Source organism: Miniopterus schreibersii, assembly GCF_964146895.1.
Source record: "Miniopterus schreibersii genome assembly, chromosome: 7".
Lineage (NCBI taxonomy): Eukaryota > Metazoa > Chordata > Mammalia > Chiroptera > Miniopteridae > Miniopterus > Miniopterus schreibersii.
Genome location: NC_138108.1, coordinates 43907949 through 43924425, shown reverse-complemented (window position 1 = coordinate 43924425; position 16477 = coordinate 43907949). Strand labels below are relative to the sequence as shown.

At 39.6% G+C, this 16477-nt stretch overlaps 1 protein-coding gene across 1 annotated transcript in view; it reads right to left on the bottom strand.

Annotated features, from left to right (window-relative positions):
* Positions 1–16477, bottom strand: part of LRP2 (LDL receptor related protein 2) — a gene marked incomplete at its 5' end in the record, with an annotated part of 182270 nt that overhangs the window by 105995 nt on the left and 59798 nt on the right. Inside the window, 7 exons of the mRNA XM_081141970.1 lie at positions 1329–1532; positions 2975–3115; positions 4975–5177; positions 7587–7793; positions 8875–9098; positions 9770–9939; positions 14727–14855. Of these exons, the coding sequence (XP_080998096.1) occupies positions 1329–1532; positions 2975–3115; positions 4975–5177; positions 7587–7793; positions 8875–9098; positions 9770–9939; positions 14727–14855 (1278 nt within the window). The remainder of the gene's footprint in view (positions 1–1328; positions 1533–2974; positions 3116–4974; positions 5178–7586; positions 7794–8874; positions 9099–9769; positions 9940–14726; positions 14856–16477) is intronic.

The window sequence follows — 16477 nt, the reverse complement described above, 5'->3', positions numbered from 1 at the left end:
GTTCAAGAAAAAAAAATTCTCATTGCAGAACATCTGAAGAAGAGATACCTGAGTTCACATGCTCACAAACACCACCCACAGACAGCTCTGATAAGCTGACACCGCCAGGTACGACTGGGGGATATCTCTGAGGTATGACCGCCCAGCCCTCTCATCAACAGTCTCTCATAGCCACAAAGTTGCCAAGTTTGGAAAAGACCAGCAAAGACACCAGAAAGGAAATCAGAACTAGGTACGGGAGAAAAAAAAAGACCACTTTTCTCCTTTTGAAATTTTTATGCCTTTTCTCCTCTTTCTCCTTTGCTCACCAAAGAAAACCTGAATCAGGATACACGATCTCACCTCTTTCTTTCAAAGTAAGAAAAAACAATCCTTGTGCTTTTTCCATTCATTTATTTATTCAGAAAATTGTAAAAAAAAAAAAAAAAAAAAAATCCACCAGAGTAGATTTAGAAAACATATATTGCTAACAGTATTACTAATAATAGCTTATATCGAGCACTTACTTTGAGCCAGGAACAGGCCCACATACTATTTTACAGAAGAGGAAACTGAGAGAAGTGAAACATCTTGAAAGAGTGTGGACACTGCCTTCAAGGTATTTATAATGATGCAGGAGAAAGAGGGAGGGAGGCAGTTAATCCGAGAAGCAAAAACAAAACAGTAATGGGTACTGTGATGGAGGCATGCGCAGGATGGTGTGAGTGCACACTCTCTGAATGGAGCATATGGCAAGGTGGAGAAGTTTCCCAAAGGAGGTGGTGAACTGGGGGCTGTAGGAAAGTAAAGACTTGGGAGAGGAGGGGGGGGGGAGGAAGAGATTGAGATTCTACATGTTCCAGAGCATGGCTGGAGGTTAATGAGTTAATGAAAGAAGTTAAAAGAGTGGGAAGAATCAGGGGAGGGTGGAAAAGTGAAGTGGTTATGTTCCTGAGGCAGGAGGTCTGTGAGAAATGAAATAAAGATGTCCGCTTAGATATATTGGTTTTGAGGTGGTTACGAGATGTCCAAAAGGCAGTTGGTATTATGAGTCTGAATCTTGGAGAGCTTGCATGGAGATTTCTATCAGCACCTGTAAGAAGCTTTCCCAGACCTTCCCTTCATTCCCTAGGTTAGGAGGGAAAACATTCAGTAAATAGCCGTATCTTAAGTCTCCCCACACTGATTTGTAATTCCTACATAGATGGCAATCAACAACATGGGAGGTCCTTTAGTAAAGGATCCTGCTTAAGAAGTGAATGCCAAGATTTACTAAGCAAATTATACTTATTAGCATAATTATTGAAAACAGACAAAACATACCATAAAAATTTTAAACCCATTCTCACCTGTGCCATCCATCTTTTGTTTATAAATCATGTCTACTGATGTGTCTGAAAAAAAGAGAGTTTTCTCCTGGGCATCAAAATCAATTCCAACAAAGAAAGAAGGGTTTCCTGTCACTGGAATCATGACATCTTCCTGGGTAGAGATGTTAAATGGGATCCCACGAACAGCCACTTCAGATGAAAAGATCAGGAATTGCTTAACAGCTGTAGGAAAAAGAACACAGAGCAGTCAGCCACAGCATGGTTCTTGCCTTCTCTGAATTCCATACAAATTACTTATCCTTCCATAAAGCACATTTTATAATTCTGAAATAAATGTAAAAATAAATCTGTAGGGAACATAGTTAGAAATAATGGAGGGAGGAAAAGAGATAAGCAGCTATAAAGGCAATACAAGTATTACAATCTTCTTTCTGAGAAATTTATCATTAAGATTTATTTATATAAAAGATGGTCCCCATGTGTTTAATTTCTAAAGCAGTGTTAACTGAACTGCATAGTAATTTCACCAAATTCCTAGAGTGAGGCTGACTTTTGCATGGAGAATACTGCCACAGTTTTTGAGGTGTCAAGACCAGTAAAAGAGAAGTATTAACAGTACACAGTAAATTATTTAGAAAGAAATAAAGGAGGGAAAGAAAGGAAGAAAGGGGCAGAATGGAGGAAATAGGAAAGGAGTGATGATTAAAGTCAAAGGAGACAGTGACAGTATGTCAGGAAATCAGAAAGAGATGAAGGTTATATATCCAAGACATCAAAAAAAAAATGCAGAAGGAGCTTAAAATCAAAATTATTGAACAATGTACTGTTGATATAATAGTTTAGAAACACATGGTTTTTTAAATGAAGGTGATTTTTATCTGAATCTGGGATTACCTACAAAGTTACCAAATGTGTCTGCATTCGAATGAGAGAATTTACTAAACCAGAAGCAGCACCATCTGGGGAGCAAGAATTTATCCAAAGCATAACAAGGAGAGTTGTCAAAGTGAAAATAAGAGCAACAAATGTTGTAGGAGTACATTCAGTCAGCAGCTGAGGCAGAAGCAATGGCTCAATTATGAACAGATGTGTAGGTAACCAAAGAGGAAGAAAGGAAGTCCTTACGGTAAGAATGAAACCCAGAGTATAGAAACAGATATAAAGGGAAAATTTTAACTGAAAATAGAAAAACTAGATGAGGAAATGAGCCACCCCAATAAGAACAGGTGGGATCAAGATGTGGTTACCTGACTCAAAGCGGCATATGTCTAGGAGAGAGGAGTAAGAGCAATGGGAGGTGCTTCCCATTAAAGTTAAGGTTAACATCTGAAGTGGAAAAGGTATACATAGGAAAGAACTCAAAACGAAATCCCATGGAATTTCAAAAGCATAGTTAAAAAGGCAGACAAAGATTTCAGGAAGGAGACAAAGGGGAGAGGGAGCTCCAGGAAACCCTAGATGTGGAATTAAAGGCAAGTCCCAAGAGGCAGAAATGTAGTGCTTCAAACACAGCTCTGTGTAGAAAGGGGAGTAGTGCCTACTGAGGAAGATGCCCTGTGGGTTACAGAAAGTAAAAGCATATGACAAGGAACTGGCCCGACTCCAAGAACAGCATCTATCCCTGTGCCACCTTCCAGAAAGACGGCCCAAAGCCGACGTCTTACCAACGCAGCGGTGGCCATCCGCATCCAGGTTGAAGCCAAAGGTGCACTTGCAGCGGTAGCCCAGGCCGCCGTTGTCGGTTCTGTGACTGAGGACGCAGACCTGCTCACAGCCCCCATTGTTATCTCCGCAGGGATTGCTAGCTGGAGGGAAAATGCACACGGTGAAATCTCAGTTAGAAACCTATCGTTATCCCAGACATGGGAAGCAGCTTTTGACTCTGTAGATGAAATAGAATAATGGGTTTAAAATTCTGAGACATCACTGCTGGTTGCTACTGCATACACCCGCCTCTGGATGCGCTGGCCCTCCCTCTCAACTTCATCACTTCTCTCCCATCTCTTCTCAAACTGGTGGTGGCAAAAACTGAGATTCCTGCAACTGGATAATTTAGGAGGTTCTTTTCCCCTAATAATTGTGCCCGCTAGCCTCAATGATTAGAAAATAACTGCACACACACCCCAAAAAATAACCTTAAATGCTATTTTACTATTCATAAGATGTAACTATAACTCACTGGATGCTTACTCTGTAAGTAAACCGTTACAATCAATGACTCTAAGAGGTAAGCAGTAGTACCCCAGTTCTACAGAAGAGGAAACCAAGTTTCCAAAAGATAGAACAACTTGCCCAAGATTTTTCAGTGGCCAACTAGCTATATCAAATTCAGCTTACTGTAAACCCCTGTAAGTCTGCAATGCAAACCAGTTTACACTTCCAAAAACCACCCGCAAACACAGTGACCTCAGGAAGTTCATGGTACGCAATGCAGCCACAGCTAAAAATGCTATATGTGCTTTTGAAATTGTCCTCTTGGCCTGTGACTTATTCTTTAAACTAGTCTTTTGACAGTCTCAGGTGGATTGATTTGGAGGAACAATAGCCAGGCATCATTCAGAGGCAAATAATAGAAATAAGTTGGACAATAAAATTGGGTGATATTTTTGGTCAAGGGCTCATGAACTGACTGTCCCAAATAGAGATTTCCAAAATGTTTTCAGATACAGTATATATTTTCATATAAAGCATATGTTTTCCCAGGATGACTACATTGAAGGTTATTCATCTGAAAGTTTGAGTTCTAGTGGATGGTTTCTTTAAAAAATAATAATCAGCCTATTTATAGTCTTTCTCCACCAGCCGGGTGGGATCAAAATGTGATTATCTGATTTGGAGTGGCAAGAGTGGCAACTTAGGAGAGATCAGAGACCAACCACTTAACACAAGAGTTTTAAAGTGAAATCTGTCATTCTCTGAATGACTGTTCACTAATATTACACTTTCTACCATCATAGTCTAATTTTTCGTATTTCTTTTCTTTGATGCACAACTAAATACAGAAAAGAACTGTATATAGTCCAGATAGTCATGTCAATCTAAAACCAGAAAACACAAATAAAATTTACTATAAAAGAAGACTAAATAGTGTCTAAACAAAAATATATATTTTTTTTAAATAAGTTACCAGCCAGACAGTAACCAAACCCAACTTGCCTATGTCAGACCTAATGCAAACCCAAAAGCAGGTGTCTTATATCTACAGCAGTGAGGAAGAAGGGAAAAATAGCTCTGACAGTGCCTAAAGTGAGCACTTAGGCATGTCACCATCTTCTTCTGGGACTCAGTTTCCTCCACTGTAATATTAGAGGATTGAATTACAAAATTTCTCACAGTAGAATGAAGATAGTTATTTTGGTTTGATTTGTTTCCTGCTATATCCCCAGTATCTAGATAGGATCTGGCACATTGCAGGTGACAATAAATACCTGTTAAATTAATCTCTCAGTTCCCTATAGATTTAACTATGAAATATGTCAATTTCTCCAGGATGCTCAGGATCTGCAGAGCCAATTTCAGAAGATTTAACTCTCTGGATAACCCTTCATATATTTGAGAATGCCACCCAAGTCTCATGAGATTCTCTCATCATTAACTTCCATAGCTTTGAGGAAACCTTTCTTCCAAAGCCAGGACCAAACTCGGTTCCTATTGTGGGGCTTACCACTGGGCTGCCTGAGGGAGTGGTAAACAGTCACTCCAAAGGGCCTCAAGGAAGACTGGTAGTACACTTGTGGGTTGGTCTCTGTGAACTTGTTTGCCTTCATCACAGCCATCTTTGTCCAGTCCGTAAAGAACACACTATCTTCAAACAAGCTTATTCCAAAGGGATGGGGAATGAGTGAGCCCCCATGAAGCACGGTCTTCCTGTTACAAAAGATACAGAGCATGGAATTTTTTGTTTGTTTTGCTTTATTTTGATTAAAGGTGCAATTAGTTCAAATAAATGCATAAAAGGCAAAATAATTGTTACAAATATAGAATTGATAAAATACATTTTAAAATAGATATGTTTCCATCTATATTTGATAGAAGGATTTTCCTGTCTCTTGGGAAATGACCCCTGAAACTTACATTCCAGTCCCAATCCTAGACTGCTCTAGATTTTTTTGAGAAATTAATCATTTTCTCACCTGCTCTTCATTCATTTAAGGTTGCCCCACATAGAAAAGGGCCAGCCCTAGCTGGTTTGGCTCAGTGGTTAGAGCATTGGCCCGAGGACTGAAGGGTCCCAGGTTCGATTCCAGCCAAGGGCACGTAACTTGGTTGCAGGCTCAATCCCCGGCTCTGGGGGCACGTGTGGAAGGCAACCAATCCATGTGTCTCTCTCACATCGATATTTCTCCCTCTCTCTCTTCCCCCCTTCCACTCTCTCTCTAAAAAAACAATGGGGGGGTAAAAATCCTCGAGTGAGGATTGAAAAAGAAAGAAAGAAAGAAAAGGGCTAAGATGTGATGTCATCCTGAAATCCATAGGAGAAAAAGTGTAACAAGGGACTGGAAGTCTGGAAGTCTGGTAGAGTATGCCTTCTACACTGACTTCACACTGGACCACTGACCATTTCCCAGCAATTAGGGTACAGGACAGTGAGTGATCAGGTTCAACCCACAGCAAACACACAGGCCTGTTCTTGATGTCATGTTAGTGAGAGCAAAAGGCAGTACCACTTTTATGGCTCTGCTTGATGAAACTGCCAACTGATCATACTTGTAATAAAGGCACAGCATGCCCACAGTTACTTAAATGGGAAGAAAACAGAAGCAAAAGGTGCCAAGCAAGGGCAAGAAATCAACAGTGCCTGCCATGATTGCATCCACACGAATGATAATTCAGTTAGGCCATACTTTAAAAAGTGAGGTGGAAAATGACTTGAGGAAAAACTCAGTCTTTGTTTTTCTTTAGGCATAATAGGAAGACCTCTAAGAAGAATCTTAGCAGCCCCTGAAAACTGAAAAGTACAATAGAGCTCTAAGAAAAGACTTGAAGATACTAACGCTGGAAACACTATAGGAGAAAAAAAAATGAAAGAAACCTAAGGTGGCAAGTTAGAGTACACTTTGAAACACTCAATAACGACATGGTACATTAAGATTGGAGAATGATTTTCTTTTCCAGTTAGCAAATTCCAGACCCCTGAATGCCACCTGCTGGCAAAGCAAGAGGCGATGACTTGATGAGTTCACTGTACTCACGAGCTTTATTATCTCTTTGATGTTTCTTCTCAGCCTGCAAACAGCTCAAATCTTTCGGAAACTCTATTAGTTTTTATCTTTTATGTTTCAGTTTAACCTTAGCAGAAAAATATTTGGACTATATAATATAATGCTGTGAAAGAGGTTAACTAATTTTTTTTCATTAAATTAATTCATAGTCTCACTATAGGAAACAGTTTCAGTGATAAGAAGTCATAGCCTTAATATCCAATCACTTGATTTAACCAAGTATAGACTGTTCTAAGAATATAAAACATGTTAGCAAGCTGTGATACCATCCTTACGAAAGAGATAAAGGAGAAAACAAAACTATAACATTTCTTTCATTCAGAATGCAATAAAATTAGGTCATTTGGAAAATGACCAGTTTATTTGCTGAATGCACCAGTTTATTTGCTTAAAATGTTGGTCAAAAATTTAAGACCAATTTTTGAAAATAACAAAAGGAAAGGATGTAAAATAGTTAACAATTTAACTGATTTATAGTTAGCTCTAATCAGACTAAGAAGATGAAGAAAAAAATATGCCATAGTCTACGTTCAAATATTCTGTTTAAGTATCTATGATGTATACTAGTAAAAATACAAGTCAGAATTTCTCTTTGAAATTTGAAATATATATAAGGGCAGAGTGAAATCCAATTTATTTCCACCAGAAAATGTTGAATAAATAATAAAACATTTATTTATTGGGGGAAAGTTAGAAAGCTAAAAGGCAAAGTTATCTTTAGAAACAAACCATAAGAGACCCAGAGTATAAATATGCCTGGGTATAAACTAACTATGGAGTTAATGAAAATAATGCACTTTGTCTAAGAGTGAAAGGGGTTGGGAGGAGAAATCAATGAACAAAAGTTCTAGGTAATATTTAATGACTGCTATTATGGAACACAAGAAAAGTTAACAAAACTCAGAGCAGGTCACCATGCAAATGTCAACACAAAGGTCATTCAAGCTATAATGTCAACCAAAAACAATATTTTAATTCTGGTCCTTTGGTATGTCTCTCCGTAAATTTTATGTACTTTTCCCAAACTCATAAAGTTATAAAAAGTACTAATCACCTTTGAGTTCCATCGTAAGTTACAGTCTCAATGTAATCAAACCGGGAATCAACCCAGTAAACACGCTTTGATATCATGTCCAGAGTTATCCCAGCAGGGAATCCCAGCTTTGTTTTTACTAAATCTTTACGGTTACTGCCATCCATGAAAGCCCTTTCCACTGTAGGCCCCCCAGAAAGGCTCTCCAAATCTGAGAAAAATAAATAACTATAAAAGAAAAACAAAAGATGAGTCAGTTATTTAACAAGTTTACCAGGAAATACATTTTTTAATTTTGTTTGGATCAATGGAAATTTTCTCCAGCTGATTAGAGAGCTATGAGGGTATCAAATAGCAAGAAATTAAAAAGTATTAAAAATCAGAGGCTAAGAAGGTCAATCAGGAGGGGCAACAACTCCAAATAGCAACTATTAAAATGCACTAATACAGCAGCCTAAAACTTAATATCCACCCTCCTAACTTTCTCCCCTGACCCCTGGTTCTTTCACTTCCCTTTTTTACACCCAGGAAAACTTACAAATACATTTTAAAATAGCTATAAAGTCATTTTCCTCCTTAATTCCCCATTCTAAGGCATAGCCTAGAGAACATAGCCATTTTCACAGAAGAACAGCTGATACAAAGTAGAAATGAACAATCACCATTCACCAACGCTTTAGTAGCTGGAAGTTTATTCAAGGGTCCTAAGGCTCAACTGGGAGAACCTGAGAAAAAGCTAAGTTTTCGATAACTGTTTTCAAATGTGGAGATCAGGAAAATTTGAATTTACACCTGGAGAAAAGTAAGCATTATCATTCTTGCTGGGTTGGTTCACACTGAACAACTTGTAATGAGGTATTAGCATTGACATCTCAACTCCAGCCTGTCAGAAGAAAGCACTAAAAGGGAGAGTTCCAATCTTATTTCCCCAATTTAAAAAACTCTACAGCTAACTCATGCTAGAGTGATCATCTTAATAACAGTGAAACAAAAGTAATATCTAGTTGTAACAATATTATTAGATTGAGTCAGAACACAGGTGAATACGGCAAATATTAAGAATAAAATTCATACCCCAAAAATTCACACATTTTTAGTACACCAGTGTGTTTGGATTACATATCCTCAAGTGAGAATATATTTAGCCAACTCCTTAAAAGCTTCTGTGAACAGAAACATAAACATGGGTTCTAGAGCACAGAGCCTAAAATAAATCAGAATTAACCCTCAAACCAATGGATGTTTTATGTATAAGGACAGAGATAAAACTCCAAAAATACTGTAATCAGTATGTTTTCATATCACTTACCCCACAGTTGGGTCAAGGGCAATTCCTCTAGGATGCCCCAAGTTTTCAGTAATAAGAATAACTCGGTGGCTTCCATTCAAATTGGCCATATCTATGCGGTTGACCTTGGTCTCCACCATATAAAGTTTATTATTAATCCAGTCCACAGCCAGATTCTCTGGATCATCAATAGAAACATTGAGAATTTCTTGGATATCTAAACCATTAATATTAACTGAAAAAACCTGAAAGAAAAACCCAGATTATTATACTTCTTAAAAATTTTATGCAACTTAGTTGAATTAGAATTTTATTAATGGTTCAAGGAAATGTAAGAGGGAGGAATAAAATGTAATAACTCTTTAGGAGTCTCTAAAATTTATGTTTTAAAAATCACAACTACATTACTCAAAGTTGAAGTTAAATCCATCACACTTTCCAAAAAAGACAGTATAATGAAAATTTGGCTGTTAGACAAAATACTGTCAATATCTGTTACCCAATCCTCAATTATGATTCCATTTAGAAGATGCAGGTAAAATCTGATTTTTATCATACGGGAAAGCGAAGTACTTTTTACATTTTAAATGATCAAGTTTCAAAAATTACTACCAAATATCTATCCAGTTTTGAAAGAATGTCTACTATTTCTTTTAATTAGGCTTTTGGACTCCATTTCGAATAAAATTAAAAGTTGCTCAAGGCTAATCCATATAATAGACTGCTTTGTTTAATGGGTCCCATGTAATAGTATAGCATGGAAAAGGTGCTGATTAACATAAAATATCTCAAGGGCCTTTTTTGTTAGAAAACAAAGAAACTTTTCCCTCTTCTCCCCCCAAAGTGAAAAGCTATCAACACTTTGTGCTTGGGGTTCTATCAGCTCCCAAGCTACGCTCCTGAAATTTCTATTTACCTTATCTAGCATGGTGTCAGTCCAAAAGACTCTTTGTAGGTGATAGTGAAAATCCACACCCACAGCCACTCCACGATTTTGAGACTCTACCAGAACCTGAAAGGATCTTCCATGTATATCACCAATTAGCAAATCTCGACCATTGGAGAAGATAACAGAGGCCTCACCAGCTAAATATGAAAAAGAAAGGCATTATTACTCCTTCAAATGAAGAGACAATGAAGTAACTTTCAACTCATATGCTTTTCTGCTTTTTCAAATATTTTCTTCTGTGTGTTCTTATTTTAAAATAAGCTTCTGAGGCAGGCATATAGGTGTCATTCTACCCATTTTACAGATGAGCAAACTGAGGCACAAAGATGCTTAATGAAGTGTCCAAAGTCACAGTAAATTAGGAACAGGGTCTGCCAAGAATTCAAATGTCCTGACTGCTAGTCCAATGCACTTTCAATGACACTGAGGGGAATACATCAGATATCTTCAAGAATCCTTGATAAAATGAGCACTTTATCCCAGGTGCAACTTTAGACTGTGTAAAACACAGAACTCCTTTTAAGAATTATTGGGAGAGATATATCAAGATGGCGGTGTAGGCCACAGATGTCCCTGCCGCCTCCCGCAACCACATCAAAATCACAACTAAAATCCAGAACCACCGTCACTCGGAGCCTCCTGAAATCTAGCTGCACAGAAGTCCCATAACTGGGGAACTGAAGAAGCACCAAGACTGGGAGGAGGGGCGGAGACGCGGGCGGATCAGGGCTGGAACCCCGAGATGCGGCTGCGGGCCCACACCCGGTGCTCGGTTGAAACCCGGGAGGGAATCTCAGCGGTGGGGGTTTCCCGAAGGAGGGAGGGGTCCCAGCCCCACATCGGGCCCCCAGCCCATGGCTCCAGGGCAGGGAAGAGATGTCCCCACAACTCTGGGCTGTGAAGCCATGGGGGACTGTCCCTGAGGGTCGCGGAGGCTGCGGGAGCCCCAGCAGCTCCTCTAAAGGGCCCGCGCACGGACTCACTCGGACGCTCCCTCTGAGCCCAGCGCCGGGCAGCAGCCTGAAAGGACCTGGGACACTCGGGGAGGAACTAACCTGCCTAAAGTTGGGGCGAAGCTGGAGGGGCGGCTTCCTCCCAGGCAGAAGGGCTGGCGGAGGCCGTTGCTCCTGTGGCGAGTCCTCCCCGCACAGCCGGCAGGCAGGCGCCATGTTTGAATCGCCAGCACCTGACTGCACCTTTGGCCCCGCCCCGTGATTCCCGGAGGCCCCGCCCCTCCCACCTGCAAGCTTATCCAGGCCATTTCCAGGGGCTTTTCTGTGCCAGTGGCCTCTCAAGCCTCATGCTTAAGACTTTCCTAAAATCTCTCAAACAAGCAGCATCATGCCCCATATGGCTTGATAAGCGGCCCCAGGCCTGGCACTAGCAGCAGCCTGCACTGGCTCATAGCTTGGCCTCTCCTGGGCACCTCCAAGCCCAGCACAAGTAGCAGCCACCTATGGTTTGCTATGTAGGTGGCCCTGGGCAAGGCACTGGCAGAGGCTGACTCTGCACCTCCCTGGAGGCCCCAGAGACAGTGCACCTGGTATTCAGACTTGACCATGCTGGATTACAACCCTACCACATCCACAAGTGACACACTCAAGGGGCACACTTGGTGAACACCAAAGCTCCACTGAAGTAAATCCTGCTCCATAGGGGTGTCCCCATCACAGCAGCTCTTTGACTGTAGTTGCAGTTGGTCCTCACAGCCAATTGGCCTGGGGGTCAATTCCTCCCAGTGGCGCCAACAGCAACCAAGGCTCAACTACAAAAGGACAGTGCACACACCCCACACAGGGGAGCACCCAGAAGGCCCAGCTCAGGTGACTGGGGAGGCTGAGCCACTGGACCCTACAGGACACCTAATACACAAAGCCACTCTACCAATTCCAGGAGACATAGCAGCTTTACCAATACATAGAAACAAACACCTGGAAGCAGCCAAAATGTGGAGGCAAAGAAACATGTCACAAAGGAAAGAACAGAAGAAATCTCTAGAAGAGGAACTAAATGAAATAGATTCAAGTAAGCTAACAGATACAGAGTTCAGGATTTGGTTTATAAGGATGTTTAAGCATACTATTAGGGAAATAACTGAGAAAATTGATAACATAATAAAGTACCAATTTGAAATGAAGGCTATGGGGACTGAAATGAAGAATAATTTACAGGGAATCAACAGTAGAGTAGAGGACGCTGAGAATCAAATCAGCAATTTGGAACATGAGGAAACAAAAAACACCCAACTAGAAGAGCAAAAAGAAAAGAGAATCCAGAAATATGAAAATAGTATAAGGAGCCTCTGGGACAACTTCAAGAGGCCCAACATTTGTATTATTGGGGTGCCAGAAGGGGAAGAAAGAGACCAAGAAGTTGAAAACCTATTTGAAAAAATAATGACAGAAAACTTCCCCTACCTGGTGAAAGAAATAGACTTACAAGTCCAGGAAGCACAGAGGGTCCCAAACAAGAGGAACCCAAAGAGGCCCACAGCAAGACACATCATAATTAAAACACCAAAGGTTAAAGACAAAGAGAGAATCTTAAAAGCAGCAAGAGAAAAGCAGTTAGTTACCTACAAGGGAGGACCCATATGACTGTCAGCTGATTTCTCAACAGAAACTTGCAGGCCAGAAGGGAGTGGCAAGAAATATTCAAAGTGATGAAAAACATGAAACTACAACCAAGATTACTCTACCCAGCAAAGCTATCATTTAGAATTGAAGGTCAGATAAAGAGCTTCACAGATAAGAAAAACCTAAAGGAGTTCATCAACACCAGACCAACACTACAGGAAATGTTGAAGGATATTCTTTAACAAGAAGCTAATGAACAAAAGAATCTGATGAACTAAATAGATCCAGAGACATTGATGCAGGCAACAGAAGATCATATTTCAGAGGAAAGAGGGAAGGGGGGGTGGAGGGTGGGAAGAGATTAACCAAAGAAGTTATATGCATATATGAATAGCCCATGGACACAGTCATAAGGGGGTGAAGGCCTCGGCGGGGGGAGCAAAGTGGAGGTGATCCTTTGGGGGGCAAAAATGGGACACCTGTAATACTTTCAACAATAAAGATAAATTTAAGAAAGAATTACTGGGAAATCACTCTGAAAAACATGGCAATGGTGGATCTATATCTGCTATACCTATACACTCACAAGCAGGCAAAATGAATGTTAGCCATCACAGTCCTGTTTGCAACAGCAAAGAAAAACAAACAAAAACTCATAGACACAGACAACAGCATGGTGTTACCAGAGGGAAAGGGGTGGGGTAAAGTGGGTCAAACATATGGTGACGAAAGATGACTTGGCTTTGGGTGGTGGGTACACAGTACAATATACAGATCATGTATCATAAAAATGTGCACTCGAAGCCTATATAATCTTATTAACCAATGTCACCGCAATAAATTTAACTTTTAAAACACTTTCAGTTTTAAAAAAAAACAACAAATAGTATAATAGTCCATGAATAAGGGACTAGTTAAATTATGTACATCCAAAAAAATGGAATATTATGTCACCAGTATGCCACTACTAGAATGAGGAAGAGCTCTCTGCATTGATATGGAAAGCTCTTGAAAATATATTATGTAACATTAGCAAGATGCAGACTGTGTGTGTAGCTTATTACTATATATGTAAAAATAGGGTTAAATATCTATATTTGTATATTCTTACTTATGCATTTAACAATCTCTAGAATTGAAATAAACAGTGATTATCCATGGGAGAGTGGAAGTGGAAACTGGGCATAGGGGAACAGATGGAGAAGGTATTCTACTACTTAATTACCTCTTATAATTAAAAATTTTTGAATATATGAATATATTATCTATTCAAAAATAAATTTAATTCTTAAGAATCAGCTGTACCTAAAAGTTAATACACAGCAAAACAGGTATTTCTGCACAAAACAACTAGCCATTCATCAATAATGTGAGCAGAAAAGTAAGTTTCAGAAGGCCACCAACGGCACTTAAAAATCAAGTAGGGGGAAAAAACAAATGGAAAAGGAATAAAGATGAAACCTTACCCAGAAATTCATGGTGACAAAAAATACTTTGGGGGTGCCATCTTTTTTAACAGATTTTCCCCATAACTTTTCTCTACTACAGCACTCTTAGATTGATTCCAACAAAACACCCAGAAAGAGGGCATTCTCACAAATTGTAATCCAAATTTAGCAAGTCTATTTTGACTCACCCCTAAATCTTGCATAAACAACACCAAAATTATTTCTACAGATACCTGTCGCCTACATTTGTGGTATATAAACTAATTAAAAGATAAATGCTCGAGTAGGTCAAATGTAGGCATAAAATGTATTCCATGATTAAATGTGGTGAATGACGTAATAGCCCAAGCCCAAAGTGAACAAGCAACCAACAGCAACAAAAAATTATTCATGATGATATTCATGCCCTGGCCGGTTTGGCTCAGTGGTTAGAACGTAAGCCCACGGACTGCAGGATCACAGGTTTGATTCCTGGTCAAGGGCACATGCCTCAGTTGCAGGTTCAATCCCTGGACCAAGTTGGGGCACGTGCAAGAGGCAACCAATCAGTGTGTCTCTGTCACATCAATGCTTCTCTCTCTCCTTCTCCCTTCCACTCTCTCTAACAAAAAAAACCAAACAAACAAAAAAATCAATAGAAAAAATATCTTCTGGTGAGGATTAACAAAAAATAAAAACAATAAAAATAATGATCATCATAATTCACAAATTAGTCCTTAATCATCAAACTGTGAAGTTCATGTTGACCCATTCTTATGGCAGCAGCGGCCACTCTTGATTTGTGATGACTAATTCTGCCATCTGTATAAATGTTATTCTTTCTTTTGTCATCTACTGTGGAAGGAGGATCGAAGTCACAAGTTTACTGTTCAGAGATACAAGTGTCCTTATTTTACTCACAGGAAGTATTAGCTTTGCAATGCCGCTCATGCTCCAAGATATACCCTTCTGCACAGTGGCACTGGTGATGGCCAATTCGATCTTCGCACATCTGGTCACAAACTCCCCATACGTGGCAATCGTCAAAATCTACCATATGGAAAACAAACATTTGCAGTCATGTTTACTAACATTTCTTGATCACCCTCTTAAAAAAATCTTGGACAAGCTATATAGGAATATGGTGATGACCCTGTCTAAATAAATACCCTCTGCCCGGCCGTGTGTGGCTCAGTGGTTGAGCGTCAACCTAGGATCCAGGCGATCGGGGTTCGATTCCTGGTGGGGGCACATGCCCAGGCTTCAGGCTGCAGCCGATCAATGACTCTCTCATGATTGATGTTTCTATCTCTCTCTCCCTCTCCCTTCCTCTCTCTGAAATCAATAAAGATATATATTTAAAAATAAATAAATAAATAAATAAATACCCTCTGAAGGTAGCACAGATTCCACGCATACAATAAAAAATAGGAATTCAGAACAGGCATCTTTACAGTAGGGAAAGCCCAAGAGCATTTAAAAAGGTTTTTTAAAATCTACATGAAGACAGCTTTACAGAAGATGCACAACGCTGCTTGGATTCATAGCCCTGTAGTATTGCATTCCATTTATTAATGCTGGTTTATAAAATATCTGAATTTTGATGTAAATGCTTCCCTTTAAAACTGTGCTTTACAACATGGTAGCCACTAGTTCTCTGTGGCTTCTTAGGTCTATATTTAGATTAACTACAATTAACTAAAATTCATAATCCAATTTTTCAGTCACACCCAAAACATTTCAAGTGCTCAATAGCCACATGTGATTAGTGGTTGCCATACTGAAGAGCACAGATATAGAACATTTCTGTCATTGCAGAAAGTTCTACTGGACACTGCTACTTCAGAATAAAGTAAGACCTGCTTTACATCCAGCTCCTCAATAAAACACAAATCTGTAACTGCAATAAACTATTTGGAAAGTTCGATTTACACAGCTTCCTTTCTTCTGATGTCAAAAATCATAACTAAAATTAAATTTAAATTATTTTAAGACATGAAAAAGATCTTCTCTTTTGCTTATTAATTTATTATTCATTTAATAACTGTCTATTGAAAGTCCATTACATGATAGAACTCTGTTCAATGCCATAGTAGTCCCAGAGTTCTGTGTAAAAAAGTGATTCAAGCCCTGGCCATGTGGCTCAGTTGATTGGAGCGTCGTCCCATACACCAAAAGGTTTCCGGTTGCGTATGGGAGGCAACTGATCAATGTCTGTCTGTCTCTCTCTCAATAAAAACATATCCTTATAAACCGATTCAATATAATTGACCTATAAACAATACAATATAAACAGGAGAACAGCACAAGCTATAGAGTCTTTTTTAAAAACTATAAATCTTAAGGGGTGCAGAAGTTGTCCTATCCTTGGTAGACTGGTGTCAAATATTTCATTTGACCCTCCAAGTTCACATCCATTCTTCACCCTCCTTCACCCTGCTCTCTTCCCTGGAAGGATGATCTCCACAGCCTACACCAACGAAGTTCCCATGCTCTGGGGCTTAGAAAATTCTCAGGTAAATTAGAATTCCTGAAATCACTCTACCCTCAGGTCTAGAATCCTCCAGATTTCTAGGATCTGATTATATTTGCAACAAATGTCAGAGTTGTGAATTGGATTCTACCACACCTGCTGGATGACCCATCTCGTGACTCCTTAACAAGAAAGCTCA